General features: G+C 35.0%; 1 protein-coding gene across 1 annotated transcript; it reads left to right on the forward strand.

Annotated features, from left to right (window-relative positions):
• Nucleotides 1-5,499: 5,499 nt before the first annotated feature.
• Nucleotides 5,500-17,797, forward strand: LOC123235172 (trichosurin-like). Its single transcript, XM_044661249.1, has 7 exons — nucleotides 5,500-5,583; nucleotides 6,766-6,899; nucleotides 10,319-10,389; nucleotides 11,003-11,110; nucleotides 15,737-15,838; nucleotides 16,046-16,087; nucleotides 17,587-17,797. The coding sequence occupies exons 1-6, from the start codon at nucleotides 5,500-5,502 to the stop codon at nucleotides 16,066-16,068; spliced, it is 522 nt and encodes a 173-aa protein (XP_044517184.1). The 3' UTR covers nucleotides 16,069-16,087; nucleotides 17,587-17,797.
• The last annotated feature ends 314 nt before the right edge of the window (nucleotides 17,798-18,111 follow it).

Below are 18,111 nucleotides of genomic sequence, written 5' to 3' on the forward strand. Positions count from 1 at the left end.
TGTTATCTGCCAGATTTTGGACCTCCTTCTTACATCCAATTTCTGACTTCAGTCAGAGTTCTCAGATGATATAATATCTTTTCTCCAGAAGTAGAAACATGGTCTCTGCCACCCCCTTTGGCTTAAAGCCCCCAAGTTTAAGCTACCTCTCTTTTATAAAGCAGGACTCTCTTACAAAGTTGCAGGATACAAAATAAATGCACATAAATCATCAGCATTTCTATATATTCCAACACATCTCAGCAGCAAGAGCTACAAAGAAAAATTCCATTTAAAATCACCCTAGATAATATAAAATACTTAGAAATCTATCTGCCAAGACAAACACAGGAATTATACAAACACAAGTATGAAACCCTTTCCACACAATTAAAACTAGATCTAAACAACTGGAAAAACATTGATTGCTCATGGGTAAAATGAGTTAACACAATAAAAATGACCATCCTACCCAAATTAATTTACTTATTTAGTGCTATACTTATCAAACTACCAAAAATTTTTTTTACTGAATTAGAAAAAAACTATAACGAACTTCATTTGGAAGAACAAAAGACCAAGAATATATGAAATATATTGAAATAATTAAAAAAAATGTGAAGGAAGGTGGCCTAGCAGTACCAGATCTTAAACTGTACTATAAAGCAATAGTCATCAAAACAATACGGTACTGGCAAAGAGACAGAGGGAGGATCAATGGAATAGACTAGGGGTAAGCAATCTCAGCAAGACAGTGCATGATACACCCAAAGAACCCAGCTTTGGGGACAAAAACCCACTATTTAACAAAAACTGCTGGGAAAATTGGAAAACAATATGGGAGAGATTAGGTCTAGAATCAGTGGCTCCCAAACTTTTTGGGCCTACTGCTCCCTTTCCAGAAAATATATTACTTAGCCCCCTGGAAATTAATTTTAAAAAGTAATAGCAATTAATAGGAAAGATAAATGCACCTGTGGCCATAACCGCTCCCCTGGATCACTGCAGCACCCACCAGGGGGTGGTAGCGCCCACTTTGGGAATCACTCATCTAGATCAACATCTCCCATCCTATACCAAGATAAACTCAGAATGGGTGAATGACTTGAATATAAAGAAGGAAATTATAAATAAATTAGGTAAGCACAGAACAGTTTACTTATCAGATCTCTGGGAAAGGAAAGATTTTAAAAACAAGCAAGAGTTAGAAAATATTATAAAATGTAAAATAAATAATTTTGACTACATTAAACTAAAAAGGTTTTGTACAGACAAAACCAATGGTACCAAAATTAGAAGGTAAGAAACAAATTGGGAAAAAATCTTTATAACTATAAATGTGAAAAATGATAAAGGCTGCTATAATAATATAAATTAGTATTTTAATTAAAGCCATGTTGATAGATAAAGTCATTAGACCACGCACTTGTAAGAATTCAAAATCGCTGCTCCAGTCATTATTACCTCTTCCTCAGTCTGCTGGCCAAGAGGCCACTCCCCCCTAACCCAGGAGATTATAAACTCTTCTCTGCATGGAGACATAGGCCTCCCCACGCCCAAAGAACCGGAACTGGAAACCCGTTGGACCACGAGAAATGTAGTTTGATAATTTCCCCGTGTCCAGAAAATACATACATACATATATATATATACTTAAAGATGGCATCTTCCAAATTTCACTTTTACATAACAAAACCCCCTGACAAAGGTCTAATTGCTCACATGTACAAGGAGCTAAATCAATTGTACAAAAAAATCAAGCCATCCCCCAATCAATAAATGGGCAAGCAACATGAATAGGCAATTTTCAGATAAAGAAATCAAAACTACCAAAAAGCACATGAGAAAGTGTTCTAAATCCTTAATAATTAGAGAAATGCAAATCAAAACAACTCTGAAGTATTACCTCACACCTAGTAGATTGGCTAAAATGACAGCAGGGGAAAGTAATGAATGTTGGAGGGGATGTGGCAAAATTGGGACCTTAATGCATTGCTGGTGGAGTTGTGAATTGATCCAGCCATTCTGGATGGCAATTTGGAACTATGCCCAAAGTGCTTTAAAAGACTATCTTCCTTTTGATCCAGCCATAGCACTGCTTGATTTATACCCCAAAGAGATAATAAGGAAAAAGGTTTGTACAAAAATATTTATAGCTGTGCTCTTTGTGGTAGCAAAAAATTGTAAAACGAGAGAATGTCCTTTGATTGGGGAATGGCTGAACAAATTGTGGTATCTGTTGGTGACGGAATACTATTGTGCTCAAAGGAATTATGAACTGGAGGAATTCCATGTGAACTAGAATGACCTCCAGGAATTGATGCAGAGCGAAAGGAGCAGATCCAGAAGAACATTGTTCACAGAGACTGATACACTGTGGTACAATCGAACATAATGGACTTCTCTACTAGCAGCAATGCAAGGATTCAAAGCAATGCTGAGGGACTTATGAGAAAAAAAACTAGCTATATTCAGAGGAAGAATTGTAGGAGAAGAAACACAGAAGAAAAACAACTGCTTGAACACATGGGCTTATGGGGATATTATTGGGGATGTAGACACTAAACAATAACTAGTCCAACTATCAATAGTATATTAGGTCTTAATCCATGATACATGTAAAACCCAGTGGAATTGTGCATCGACTAAGGGGGATTAGGGGAGTTTGGGGGAGAGGGAAAGAAAATGAAATATGTAACTATGGGAAAATATTCAAAATTAAAATTAAAAAAATAAAATAAAATAAAAAATAAAAAGCAGGACTCTCATATATACGATGAACTGATAAGTAGTAAAAAATTAGCTTCTTCCATTAGGAGGAGAATATTTCAATACACAGAAGTTTAATTTGACAGCCTGGTCCAGCCCTGCCCCCTCTCCTAACTCTCTTTTGGCTCTCTATTCTTAGGCTGAAGCTAGCTTGATCATCCCACCTGCATCCACTCCTGCAGGTGTCGCAAGGGCAGTGACTAGGATCCAACTACTTGTTTCTCAAGATATAACTCTAATGTGGATGGTGGGGAGTGGGGATGGAATATACTCCTCTAATTTTCCACTGTAGCTTCAAAGCTCCCACCTATATATTTCCCATTTAAATAAATCAGCTAATGATGACATTATTAATTATTAAACATGCTCATTTGCTAATCCAAAGGATAAAAACACTTAGTAATCATAAGGTACCTTTTACTTAATGGAAGGCAAAAGTGAAGACAATTTAAAAATAAATAAATCCACTCATAAACCTGGGTGACAATTACCAGAACTCCCAATGACTATGGAGGAGAGTAAGCATACAATACAGAAACCTAACAGCTAGGCCTACAAATTTGGAAATCTATTTGCCCAGGAATGCAATGGTTCTTTACTGCAGTCCTTAATGACAATTTTTTAAAGGAAATTATATGGACCAGGTTTCATCTGCTCCTTTTCTTCATCTCTGCTCTTCTGTTAGATGAAACTGCTACTCTCTTTTATTTCTACAATTTCCCTGAGACTCTACAACTACTGAAGTAATGTTAAGTTATTTTGGAAAAGCAGCTATTTATAGCTTTTCACTGAAAGCACAACCCTAAGCCTGGGGTCTGCAACTACCTAAGTCTGATCCCTTGTATGGATTGTAAAACAGTTCTAAACTTCTCCTATGAAAACCTTTCCAGTAATTCAAAGAAACGACTTCAAAATTCCTCAGCTCTCTTGTCACTGAGGAATTTGTCCCTCTCAAGCCCAGAAGGGTGGTAGAAGGCAATGCATTCAAGCCCCTGAGAGATTCCCCCTCTCTCATGTTGTATATAGCACAAAAAACACATTAAAACACATTAGCTCATTTTAACAGCAATGGGATTCTACTTGCTTTCAAATAATTTCCACATTGTCTGTAAGGCTTTATGTTCCTCAAAAAATTTTCAATCTTTACATGGAAATAAATAAGACCAGTCAACTCTATACAATAGGAGGGTTTCACCTGCTTCAGTGAGATCTCAGCATCTACAGAGATGTCTGGTTTTGGTCAGCTCTCTCAGTTCAGGGAAAAGTCCCCCAATACCCCAGTTCCATGATGTCAGTGGCCAGGGGATTTGGGGAAAGTGTTTCCATGATGATTCCGAAGCAGGAATAAAATATACAGACTTTCTTTTGCAGCTGCCATTTAAATCTCTACAAATTCTGTCTTTAGACTATCTTCCTATTCTGTATTATAGTACTCCTTTTCACGTACTCTCCATTCTAGTCACAATGGCCTGTGACTTATTCATTATATGGGACACAGTTTTCTAATACTTTGCTTTCAAAAAAGTACTTTCTTTCTCCTCCTTGTGGTTGCTTCCAAGCACTGATCATCCTATGTGAGAACAGATTGCATGAGGTATGATTTCCCTACTAATAATTAAAGGTACTCACTCATTCTCTATAAATAATTTATATAAGTTTATGTGTGGGTTTATATACAGGTATAATTACATATACATATATGCACACAATTTATTTACTTTTTTATATACAAAGTATAAACTTTGCTCAGTCAAATGAAAGTTCCTTGGGAGCAAAGATGATTTTCTTGATATCTTTTTATCTCTGTCATCTATAGTTATGCCTTGAACACAACAGATAGCTAATAAACATCCTTCAAATTTAGTAAGATTTTATTGCAAGACAAATTGAAATTGGGTTGCCAGATTAGGGCCTCTGACGTATAATAATACAGTGACCTCACACAACTCTTTTAAACTCTCATTATGTCAGATAACTATTTAAGATGATAAATTGTCCACAAGATATTGAGCTATACTAGTAGAAGTATTTTCATCACTGGGAGTTCACTATACCTTTAAATTGAAAGATTAAAACCAAAAGAATTATGTCTTCTGGGTAATTTGTGTGTGTGTGTGTGTGTGTGTGTGTGTGTGTGTGTGTGTGTGTGTACTAGAAGATAGATACCACAAAGGAGATAAAGTCCAAATATTTATTTGGTCAGTTCCTAAAACTGTGCTCTCTACACAGCAGGCACTTAATTGTTATATAATTTCTACAATTATATAGAAAGCTCTGAGACAGCACTGATAGATATTTCTTTGTTTGGACTTTCTTTCCACATTTTCTAAGACAATACTTTATGTTCCTTAGGTGATTGGTAGACAAATGCTAATTGTTTGGCTGTCACAAAGATAGAGTATACAGGAAATGTATTCTTTATTCTTAGGACAGACACTGAATTGATGCCAGGACGTTTTCTCAACCTCACACTGCTTATTAATCTGGGACATTTGCATTTCAGAATTGTCAATTTTGTTGTCAAAAAGCACATTGATAATCTGCCCTTGGGATCTTTGGTCAGCAGTTAATCATTGGCTAGTGACTGAAAAAAGTATACTTTGAGAGATTAGGGTCCTCAAAGTGCCACATCATCATGAATCCTGCCCCAGGAAGAGGTATAAAGGCAGCTGATCACCCAGGCTGGAGTATTTATCAGAATCCTTCTCACACATTCAGTTGCTGCTGAAGCATTAGAGTATAACTGAGAAGATGAAAATTCTAGGGCTGATCCTGGAACTGGCCCTGGTCTGTAGCCTCCAAGCTTATATCGACTTGGGGAACATTACATCACAGGTAAGTGAGCACGAATAAGAACAGGTGGAAAGAGTGGTCTCACAAAGGTTTGAGGGTAATGAGTAAGGAAAATGAAAGTTCTATGTACAGAAGAGAACAAATATAGGGTTTGTATCATAAAGGATATGCATTTGTATCTTCTCATTCAAAACTGTATTCCCCAAAGATTGTGTCATCTACCAATGACTGGAGTCAATACAAAATATGAAGTTACATATGATTGTGTGCTCATGGCATATTTCTTTTAATTAACTAGATTGAAAACTAACCCTACACACATTCATCACAGAATGGGCCCATAGGACAGTTTCTGCAATTGTCAAATAAAGGGTTAGACTAGATGATCTAATAGAACTCTCACTCTAAAATGATGAAATCCTGAGTTGCTATTCTTGCAAAAATGAAGCTTAATCCCACAAGCTATAGTTTAAAACTGTCCTTTCTGTTTCTGACTATAATAGTAAGTGAGATGAAAAATCTATGCCAGGCTCATTTTCTGTGACCTGCTTTTTAAATCAAATCTGCCAACAGTATTCAGAAGGTAGATTAGGGACTTTATTTCTGTATATGTTCCATAGGGCACATCTCAGACCTAGGTAGAGAAGGAGGAAAGAGAATGCCCCAGGGCCACAAGTGATTAGGGTCAGAGAATGAACACAAGTCTTTTGTAAGTAATAAAAGAGAATTATTGTTAAGGCCTCAGTATAGAGCTTCTCAGCTCTTGTGGCAATCTCTTCTCTACTCCCCAAATAATTGTAGAAACTACCAATCATATCTAAGTCCAAGAAACATAGTAAGAAGAAGGAAAATAATATTATCTCTAAGATAATGCCTGAAACACAGAGTACATACATAATTCATCTCATTGGAGAGATAATCAAACCAAGACAAGGAAAGGTTAAATAATTTGTCATAAGACCCAGAGTGAGTTAGAATCAGAGACAAGATCAAAACTCAAATTTTCTAATTCCTACTTCTGATCTTTCTGTTATTTTATGAAGATACTATATAAACTAGGTAGAATTGGGGTTGTGATAGACTTCATCTTTCATCATTAATTTCTCAGTTTTCTCACTTGTAAAATGATGGATTTGGACTATGGTCTTTCTCAACTCTAATTTACCCTGGACCTATGTGATTAGAAACATATTTTTCAATTCTCCTCCAAACTCTTTTCCACAGCTTACTGGAGAGTGGTTCACTATTGCATTGGGCTCAAATGTGACACAAAAGATTGAGGAAGGAGGGAGCTTGAGGTTATTTATCAAAAATATCAGTGAACAAAATGGTATACTAAAAGGAACCTTCTTTAAAAGGTAAGTGCTCAAAGCTATATATAACTATACCCAAAATGCCCTAAATAATTGTTGATTAGAGAAATGCAAATCAAAATAACTCTGAGGTATCATCTCACACCTATCATATGAACTAAAATGATAAAAGGGCAAAATGATAAATGTTGGAAGTGATGTGAAAAAAATAGGAACACTAATACATTGTTGGTGGAGGGATCCAATCTTTCAAGAGAATAATCTGGAATTATGCTCAAAGAGATATGAATCTGTATATATCTTTTGACCCAATGACTATTATGTTTATTTCCTAAGGTAAACAAAGAAAAAGGATAAAAACCATATGTTCTAAAATACTTATAGCATATTTATAGCTAAATTTAAGTATAATATATCATATTTATAGCATATAGCAATAAAAGCATGTAGCTTTTTGTGGTGGCAAAGAACTGGAAACTAAAGTGATGTCCATCACTTGGGGGATGGCTAAAGAAGCTATATGTGTAGTATATAATTGCAATAGAATATTATTGTACCATAAAAGTAGATAAACAAGATGATCACACACACACACACACACACACACACACACACACACACACACACACACAAAACTTGGAAAAATTATATGAAGTGACAGAAAGTGAAGTTAATAGAGCCAGGAGAATGTTCTTTGTAGTAACAACAATAACATATGATGATCAATATCAAATGACTTAACTATTACAAGGTAAGGATTCAGAATAACTCCAAGGGACTCATGATAAGAAAGGATATCCACTGTCACAGAAGGAACAGATGAATTCTGAATGCAGATTGAAACATTGAAGCATTCTTCATTTATTTCCTCCACAAATTTTTCTCTAGTAGAAGCAAAATGTGTCTTCTTTTGCAACATGACTGCCAGGGAAATATGTGTTATATGATAATATATCTATAACCTTTTCCATATTACCTACCTTCTTGAAGAGGGGGGAATTGTACAAGGAAAGGGGAAAAGAATGAGACAATGATTTTTGGATAGAGCAATTTGATAGTGTTTCTCTTGAATAAGCACACTTATTATAATTTATTACATATTTATAACAAATCTTAAGTACTATATTGTTATGTTACATATTATATTATGTATTATATTTAAAAATAAAAGTAAATAGTAACTCATTTTTTAAAAAAGGAAAGCATTACTTGAGTTAATTGGCTGATATAAAAGAAGGGGACAAAAACCTAAACAATAATTTGGGGATCATGTAACCTAAACAAGCTAGTTTTCTGAATATCAAGGGCAACTGTGAAAGGGAAAAGGAATATTTATTATAATATTGTTATTATAATATAATTACAAAAGGAAACACATACATGAAGCTTTTGCATAAAGGAAAGGTATAGTACTGCCTGTATTTTTCGAGGAAATTTTAATCTTTTTAGACATCACCTAGGAGAACTACTAGTTTCTTTCTATTCCAAACTTCTCTGTCACCAGTCTGCATTCTAAGGTAGAGATGATATTCTTGAAAACCCTCAGTTAAGGAGATGTAAAGAAGAGTGAAAGAGAGGAAAGAAAGATACTTGCTTCACTCTGACATTTGATATAGCTTATTTAGTCATTCCCTAATTGATGATTATCAACTTTGTTTACAATTCATTCCAAATACAAAACATACTATCAATATTTTTTCTCTATAAAGGGATATTCTTTCAATTATTGACCTCCTGGAGATATATAGGTCAAAGAGTACAGACATGAAGCCATTTTCTTAACATAATTTCAAATGGTTTTCTAGAATAATTAGAATAATTTTCAGTTCCATCAGAAATCCATTTGCTCTATCCTCTCACAATCATTCTAAGACTGATTATTCCTTTTTATTGTCATCTTTCTCACTCTTCTGGTTAAGGTATGAATCCCCAGAGTTGTTTTAATTTGCATTTTAATTATTATTTATGATTTTGAGGGTCCTTTATCATGGTTATTAATAGTTTAAATTTTTGTGACAACTTTTCTCTATATTCATACTTGAGCCATCTAGGAGGTCTAGTGGATAGAGCACTATGCCTGGAGTCAGGAAGAACTGAGTTCAAATTTGACCTTAGGCTCTTATTCACTGTGTGATCCTGGAGAAGTCATTTCACTTGTGTTTGTATAAATTTTCTTACATGTGAAATGGGAATAATAATAAATAGTACCTACTTATCAAAGAGTTGTGAGTATAGTACAACAAAATATTTCTAGTGTTGAGTATAGTCACATATTAAGCACTCTATAAATATTAGTAATTATTATTACTTTCTCAAAATATTTATCTATTAGGAAAATTCTTTGAGTTTTATATATTTCTATTAATTAATTATATATCTTGGTTATCTTACACTTAGATATATTTGATACAAAGGTGTTTTTTTCCTTCCCAGTTGAATGTTTCCTTTCTAATTCTAACTATTTTGTATTGTTCAAGAAATTGCTTTTCAATTTTATATAATAGAAAACCATCCTATGTAAATTTGTGGAAAGTGCTTGACATTATCTTCTGATAATTTTATGACCATTAACATTCAGCCAAATACTCCTTTGAGTTATGGTGTACACTTAACCAGATAATATATTATCTTAAATCTGCCTTATTCCAGACTTTTTTTCTCAATAGTTACTGTCAAATACAATGGTTTTTTTCATGTCATTTATTTTCTCAGGATCACCAAAATCTGATTCTTCCTTTTCCTATCTTTTCACTGAATATACTTTTATATCTTTTTTTCAGACAAGTATCAAATAGTTTAGATTATTTCAACTTTATTGATTTGATAGGGACAATTACTGTTCAACTCTTGAAATGATGTGAGTATGAAATATAGTGACAAATAGTTCATATTCATGTAGTTCTTTCAGGTTAAAAGAAAATGTATGTCTTTTCCAAAATAAGCCTATAAGATAAAGGACAACCTTATTATACCTGCTTTGCAGAAAAGAACACTCAAAAGGTGAAAAGACTTACTTGCCCAAGGTCACAGAGTTAGTAAGGGGAAGATCCAGATTTGAACACAGATTTTCTGATTACAATTTTACTTATGAAAAGCCTAGTGATTATCCCAGAGTATTTTTCATTCAGAACTAAAGAGGGGACTGGTTTTTCTGTCTAATCAAATATTCTGGTTAATTGAGTATCATCATATCCACCATACCAGAAATTGAAGATTTTCAAAAAATTCAAATTGAATTTAAAATATCCATGAATTTTTTAAATGGGGTATCCAGTTTATTTCTCTCTGAGAAGTTGAAAGTCACCTTGGATTCAACATTGTTTATAATATTAGCATAAGAAGGGGGGAAAGCTGTACAAATTTTCTGGGCAAAATTACAATTAATAAATGCAAAAGATAGTTTTGTAGTAAAATTTTCTAAGGAAAATATGAGGTGTTATTATAATCCTAATCTTTATTTCCAGGCAAAATGGAAAATGTGTTCAGTTCTCTGTGTCTGCTAAAAGAGAACCAGGAAGTCAAATGCAAGTGGAATGTAAGTATAAATAAAGATTTCAATTCTTTTAATTTGTTCTGAAAAGAACTAAAGGACCTATTGATTAACCAAGTGACTAATTGTCAGAGTATACAAAACAATGCCTTCTAGGGTAGTGAAAGGATATTTTGAACCTTTTATTTCCCAGTCCTAATTCCATCATGGCTGTACTATGCAAAATATAAGTCAGACCCTCTGACCTTCTCACTTCCTCTTTACAGAGCTATAGAGAATTGCATAGCCATTATAGAAATGAAATGGAAACTAAATCATTGTCTAATTCTGCACAAGTCCTTTGATCTCTGTGGCCTTATCAACTCCATCTGTAAAATGACGTGATTGGACTAGATGACCTCCAAAGTTCCTTCCATTTATAACATTCTGTGACTACACAGGCAGATAGGAAGAATGCTTTAAAAAGTATATGCTGGTCAAAAAACAGAATAGAAAAGAAGATTCATTGGAATGCCAAAGGTTATGATGGAATCGAAGTTTATAGAAATCCCTGGGAAAAGTCTTTGCAGGACATTCAACTATCAGCTATCAGTAAGTTTCAAGACTGCAATTGTTCCCATTGTATGAGAATTCTGACCTAACTTTAATGGATTCACAGATGATGGACTTAATAAGGTCTTCCTTCAAAGTATAGACTCTACACATGCCATATTTATCTTGCATAATTCCAACGATGGGAAAGTGACTACTTTAGCAGAACTCTATGGTATGTATCCCATGACCCTGTCCTAATACTCTTCCCCTTTCCTTTTTCATGATAAGAGAAGGGGCGGAACTGTATGAATTCTAAGATAGAAGAGCATCAAGGACCAGCAAATGGGGTTAAGTGACTTAATCAGGATCAGGCAGCTGAGAAGGGTCTGACACCAGATTTGAACCTAGGTGCTCCCAATTCTAGACCTAGAGCTCTGACACCACCATTCTTCCAATCTTACAGCCTAACAATATAGAAATCATTCTTCACTCTTCACTTTACTCATCTCACATATCCAATCAGTTTCCAATTCTTGTCACCATTTCTCTCACCTCATCAACATTTCTACTTGACAACATTTACCTCATCTGTCTTTTCTCTACACATACCAGAAGTAACAGAGTTCAAGTCTTCATCACTTCTTCTTTAGAGTACTATAAAAGCCTACTCACTTGACTTGATTTTCATCTGTCCTCTCCCTTTTACAAACTAACTATCCTCCGTGGAAATATTAAAATAATATTCCTAAAATGCTAGCCTGTCCATGTTAACACAATGCTCAAAAAGCACCAGTGACTTTCTAATTTATATTTCTGGGTTGATAGCATTAGAGCCTCCTTTCATATACTATCTGTTCCAGACTAACTGACCCACTGTAACGATTAAAAATGATAAAGGTTGATATTATGAGGAAAAATAATATTTTAATTAAAGGCATGTTAGTAGAATAAATTAGACCACGCACATGTAAAAAATTCAAATTACCACCTCTGCCTTTACGTTTCTGTACCTTCCCTACTCCTCTACATCCCCAGGGAGTGTGCTCAGATAGCAAAGAGGAAGTCAAAACCAACTTCCCAATATTTAAAGGCAGGCTTTACCTTGAAGACATCATCCAAAACAGGAAACCCATTGGACCGTGGAAAATGTAGTCTCAAAGTCCCCCACATATCCACAGGAAGTTGTCATATATCTACATATCTTGAGGCTTAATACTTCTAAATAAATCCCCAGAAATTCTAAATAACACATTACCCCCCTGAGATCTGGTGGAAAAGACTGGTCTTTTTTGGTGTATCTTAAATCATAGTCAACTTCTAAATTACAGAAAATTGGGGATAAAAGAAAAGACGATAAAAACTAGCCGCTTTGATAAAAAGCCAATTTGGGGCAGTCCCCTATTGGCATAAGAGTGTACATTCAAAAGAAATGCATTCAACTCATTCAACTCTCCATATTTCAAATCAACTGCACCCCAAAGTTCAAATTTGGATCTTCATGATCCAGTGAAGGCTCTTCAGACATCTTCAAGGTGTCTTCACCAAACAGGTTCGTTGTCTGGATTCTGGGGAGGTGGCAAAATTCTTATCCTGAAATTACTCTCAAAAGAATTTAAACTTTACATTATAGATTATAAAACATGCATTCCCTTCTGAGAATTAATACATTATCCCCTGAAATTACTCCTAAAAGAGAGTTAAATATATATATATATATATATATATATATATATATATATATATATATATATATATATAATCGATTATAATATAGACATTACGATTATAAAAATTTTAACACACACCCCCTGAGGAAAATTCTAAATAATACATTTCTCCCCTGAAGAGGGTACCTCAGGTCAGCTAAGGGTGCATGGCTGAGTCACGGGGTTGTATGAAATCAATTGGCAAAAGAAATAATAAAACAAAAAAGAAGAAAATTCAAATAAAGAAGAAAAAAATTAACTTGTGAATGAAATGTAAAAATGTGCAAAAATGTAAGGAAAAATAAACTTATAACAGGCCTTTGAATCAAGGCCCAATCAAAGTGATTCAAGCAGTTTGCAATACCCATTCAGGAGCCATTGACTACAGAAAGTTGCCATTCTCTATATAAGAGAAATACGGGGAATGCCTTTCCCTGGTCTGATTTGTCTGCACCTTCTCAGGGAATGAGCCAATCTTAGGTGCTTTACTAGCAATTTAAATTGATGGGGACTCTCGTCCTCTAAAGTGTTAGAAAAGACTGCAACTCCAAAACTCAAACCCCAGTTTCAAGCCCTTCAGTATTGGCGTAGAAATTCTGCAATCCATGACCTGCATGGCCTTTTGCTCCTTTGGCACTTTGCAGATTCTCGGTCAGTCTCCATGACCTTGTGGTTCTTTTTAGCACTTCTCCTAGAATCAGACAGAGAGACATTAAATCACAGTCCCATAATATTTACCAATAATTGGCAGGTTACCATAGTCTCAGGCTTTTCAGGTATGCATTAATATTATAGCAAATATATATTTGCATTAAATTTATATCACTAAAATAAAAAAAAGATTAACACAAAATGAGAAAAAAGAAAAAATCAATTGCTCTAATTAAAAAATTAATTAAACCTCTTATAAAATTACAATTTAAATTCTCACGGCATCAAAATCTCCAAGGTTGTACACAATTATCAAGATAGAATAAAAACTTAAGGTATGTGCTTCTATAGGTAAGATGGCAAATCTAGTATACATCAAGCTATTTACAACTTTAAAATGTGTAAGATGCTCATAAATGATACATATAACAGCATTGTTTTGATACAGTAAAAAAAATGAAACCTTAAATAAATTAGGAAATACAATGTGTAACAGATAATAAGCTATACAGTCAAAAAACCTCTTTTACCAGTTCTAATAGGTTTTGTTCACTATTTGGAGTTACAATAAATTATAAACAGAATTAATCTAACAGCCAAAAACTTCATTAGCTTAAATGATTCAGTGCAACAGAAAAATCAATGAAATAACAAAATTAAGTCACAAAACTAATCAGCAAAATACAGTAAGATACAGAGTCTTTTTAAAACAGAAATAAGACCCATTCAGCTCTGAGGTTTTAAAGTCCACCTCTGGTTCAATTTAAGGTCCTTATAACCAGTCTCTGCTCTGAGCTTAAGGGATATATAGTTCAAAGTCCTGAGCAGGTATGGGGTGAATTTCTTCCCCTGAGTTTCAGTTTAATAATCACAAGAAAGTTTAAAATAGGCCATGAGGTGCAATTTAAGAGTAAACGCTAGCCCAGCTAGGGAAAAGCTTAGGTTCGGTTTTAGAAAAACCCATGTGGAGGAAGGGGGTGCCACGTGGAGGGCAAAAGTGCAGTAAAAGAATCTTTCAGGTTAAAAGTCATTACGGGGAGGGGGGGCATACTTGCCAAATCTTAAGCAGCAGAAGCAGTCTCGGGAGCAGTGGTGGTGTTCAAGTGCATGGGATTCTCAAAAGAGGCTGCAAGTCAGGAGCAGGAAAAGTGGAGGCCTGGGATCAGGAGTCAGGAAAAGTGGCAGAGTTCTCAGTTGGGGATCAGGAAAATCAGGAGCGTCTGCAAGTCAGGGACGATTGGCAAAAATTAAGACCGGGCCCCGGGCACTGGGCAAAGGTACTAGAAGCCCAGTTGCAAGTAAAAGCATTGTCCCTTTTCCCTGAAAAGCAGCCCTGAGACTGGGGAGAATAGGGAGAGGAGCAAGCACAGAAAAAGAGCATGTCTGAGGCTCCGGGTCTCAGAGTTACATGGCTTGGTAGGTTATCTAAAAAATTGAGAGCTACATTTCCAATGTGGTTGCCATAAATGTAACGATTAAAAATGATAAAGGCTGATATTATGAGGAAAAATAATATTTTAATTAAAGCAATGTTAGTAGAAAAATTAGATCACGCACCTGTAAAAAATTCAAATTGCCACCTCCGCCATTACGTTCTGTACCTTCCCTACTCCTCTACATCCCCAGGGAGCACGCTCAAATAGCAAAGAGGAAGTCAAAACCAACTTTCCAATATTTAAAGCTGGGCTTACCTTGAAGATGTCATCCAAAACAGGAAACCCGTTGGACCATGGAAAATGTAGTCTCAAAGTCCCCCACATGTCCACAGGAAGTTGTCATATATCTACATATCTTGAGGCTTAATACTTCTAAATAAAACCCCAGAAATTCTAAATAACACACCATTTATATGCATAGGTCATCTATCTCTGAAATTTATGTCTTTAAAACTGCTATTCATCATACTGGGCTGCTCTACCTCCTTGTTTCCACGTGTTGTTTTCTCCAGCTCCATTTAAGACTCATCTTTAGTACTATCTCCCTCAAAAGACCTTCTCTAATTCTCCCAGATGATAGTTCTTTCCCCTGAAAAAAACATTAGTTTGCATTTATCTTATATATGTTTTGTATAATCTATGTTTGGACCTTTTATCACTGGGGGTCACACCTGCATGTGTTTATTTGTGAAAATATTGTTCCTTTTCAGGAGAGTGTAAAATTCTTGAGAGAAAGAGGTAGCTCTCCTTTGTCTTTATATCATTAATGACTCACATAGTATTTGGCACATAGTAGGTGCTTAATAAATGCTTGTTGATTGATATATTGATATTCAAAAGGGAATCTCCCTTCCCCCCTTATTACAGATTGCAATAAATCATTGGGTACATGAGAATTCCAATCCCCAAATTTATTAGTTCATTCACCCAGATCCCAGGTATAGGCACATTCACTATGTCCCTCCACTCCACAAATATCTAAACATTCCCTTCTCTATATATTGTTGCAAATAAACAGTAAAAGAGACTCAACAAAATTCTAACTCTCACCCTAACTAACTACAGGCCGGACTCCAGACCTGCCAAGTGAAATGAAGAGGAAATTTGAGGAAATATGTGAAACATTTGGGATTAGGAGGGATCAAATTATAGACATGAGCAATGATGGTAAGCTCTGCTCCTCTATCTCTTATTCCCCATTTATTCCTGTATGGTTGGGAAGAGAGAATTCCATACAATGGAAACATTCTTGAATGTTTGAATCCTCTTGTCCTCATCCACAGAGTTTTATTTCACTTTCCTCTGGGATAGTGATAAAAAGTTTGATTAAGATTCATGTCTAAGAATCATTGGTATCCTGTTTTGTCTCCACAGATCGATGTTCAAACCTCAGCTGAAGTTTATGCTGGTTTACAGGTCTGTAAATGGTGACCATGGAATTATTGCCTAATAGTCATATCTCTTTAGAAAACCAGAGTAGGGTGCTTTGATGTTCAACTGCATAAAAAGGGAGATTCTGATTTTCAGGTGCTGTTCATGTCCTCAGTAGTGCTTGATCTCTCCTTGGTCATCCTAACATTTTCTGGTAAAGCAAGTGTTTAAAGTGGAAGAGCAAGGGTGATTCACATTCCCTTTCTGCTAAGGGCTATTTTAATTCTGTCCCTTCCATCTTTCTCTATCTTCTAAAAGTTGATGTATATGATATTAATATGAGGATGTGATGATCAGACACATGAGATTTGGAGGGAAGATCTAGAAAAAAGTCAGACCTAGGAATTGAGATGAGGTGGTAGAGGGAAAAGGTAAATGAAGTTCTGGGGTGGGAATTGAAGTGACAATTTAGATTGGTAATCCATTCAATGAAACCATCTAATTTAAGAAGCATTTTACTTTTCCTCTACCTCCAAAAGATATTTGTTCCTGTTTCCTAGCCTGAGGGTTATAGAAATAAAGGATTTTTTAAAATTTCTTTTTTAAATTTTAAAATGTTTTTCCATTGTTACATGATTCCTATTGTCTCTCTCCCCTCTTCCCACCCCCTCCCAGAATTGACAAGCAATTTCACTAGGTTATACATATATTATCACTCAAAATCTATTTTTATATTATTCATTTTTGTAATAAAGTAATCTTTTAAAACCAAAACCCCAAATCATATACCCATATAAACAAGTGATAAATCATATACTTTCTTCTGGATTTCTACTTCCACAGTTCTTTCTCTAGCTGTGGATAACATTCTTTCTCATAAGTTCCTCAGAATTATCCCAGATCATTGAATTGCTTTTAGTAGCAAAGTCAATTACATTTGATCATCCCTCAATGCTTCAGTCCTGGGTATAATGTTCTTCTGGTTCTGCTTATTTCACTCCACATCAATTCATGTAAGTCTTTCCAGTTGTTATAGAAGTCCATCGATTCATCATTCCTTATAGCACAATAATATTCCATCACCATCATATGTCACAATTTGTTCAGCCATTCCCCAAATGAGGGACATCCCCTCACTTTCCAATTTTTTGCCACCAGAAAAAGAGAAGCTATACATATTTTTGTACAAACAGAACCTTTCCTATTTAAAAAAATATTTTTGGGATACAGACCTACCAGTGGTATTGCTGGATTAAAGGACATGGATTCTTTTAAAGTCCTTTTGTGCATAAAGAAATAATGATTTTTATCCTGCTGTTTTTCATCCTTCTCTTCAAATTCCATTCTCAGTGGAATTCCCATTGACCTCAGACAATATTACTGAATCTCCTGAAGTCTGTGCTTCCCTAGTTACCTTCTAATGGGTCAAAATAACTTTCAAGGAGTGAATTTTTCACTTTTGTTCCAAGTTCCACCCTACCACTACCAATTCCTATGTTACTTTATGTCATTATATAATCAAGATCCTTTCAATTGTTTTACAGGAATTCTTTTAATCCAACAACTTTGTGTTTCTGGAAATGGCTTTTACTTTCTCTAAAGAATTGCTAATATGGATTATGAAAATTTTCACTACTTTTCTGTTTCCTCCTCTGGCCTACTGGAGAATTCCTCATCCCTGCTCTGCCTTTTCATGGGCAGGACTCTTGGGCGAGACCTTTTCCTGTAAATGTCTAATAAATAATTAATCTAGTACATTGTGTCCCAAATATGTTCAAGAATATGAGGAAGGTTGGGAGGGATTTCAGAGCAGCAGGAGGAAGAGATCATGTCAGGTTTGTGAGAATTTACCCAGTCACTTCAACTAACTGATTTTTATTTGTTATATATTATTGACACCTTTATTTTTATATGTTAGCAATGCATATAAAGCGCCCTTGTATCCTGTGAATCCTTCTTTAAAACAAAGGATAGGAACCTCTCTATGCTACCTTCCCAGCTGACCTAATAGAACTTCAAGTAGGGTCCTCAGGTTCATGATTACTCTCAAAGATGCTAAGAGGTACTCC

Source organism: Gracilinanus agilis, chromosome 2, assembly GCF_016433145.1.
Source record: "Gracilinanus agilis isolate LMUSP501 chromosome 2, AgileGrace, whole genome shotgun sequence".
Classification (NCBI taxonomy): Eukaryota; Metazoa; Chordata; class Mammalia; order Didelphimorphia; family Didelphidae; genus Gracilinanus; species Gracilinanus agilis.

Coding starts and splice junctions, on each gene's coding strand:
- LOC123235172 (XM_044661249.1), top strand. CDS start 5,500: ATGAAAATTCTAGGGCTGATCCTGGAACTGGCCCTGGTCTGTAGCCTC. Junction 10,390..11,002: donor AAGTCAAATGCAAGTGGAAT/GTAAGTATAAAT, acceptor ATGGATTCACAG/ATGATGGACTTAATAAGGTC. Junction 15,839..16,045: donor TATAGACATGAGCAATGATG/GTAAGCTCTGCT, acceptor TTGTCTCCACAG/ATCGATGTTCAAACCTCAGC.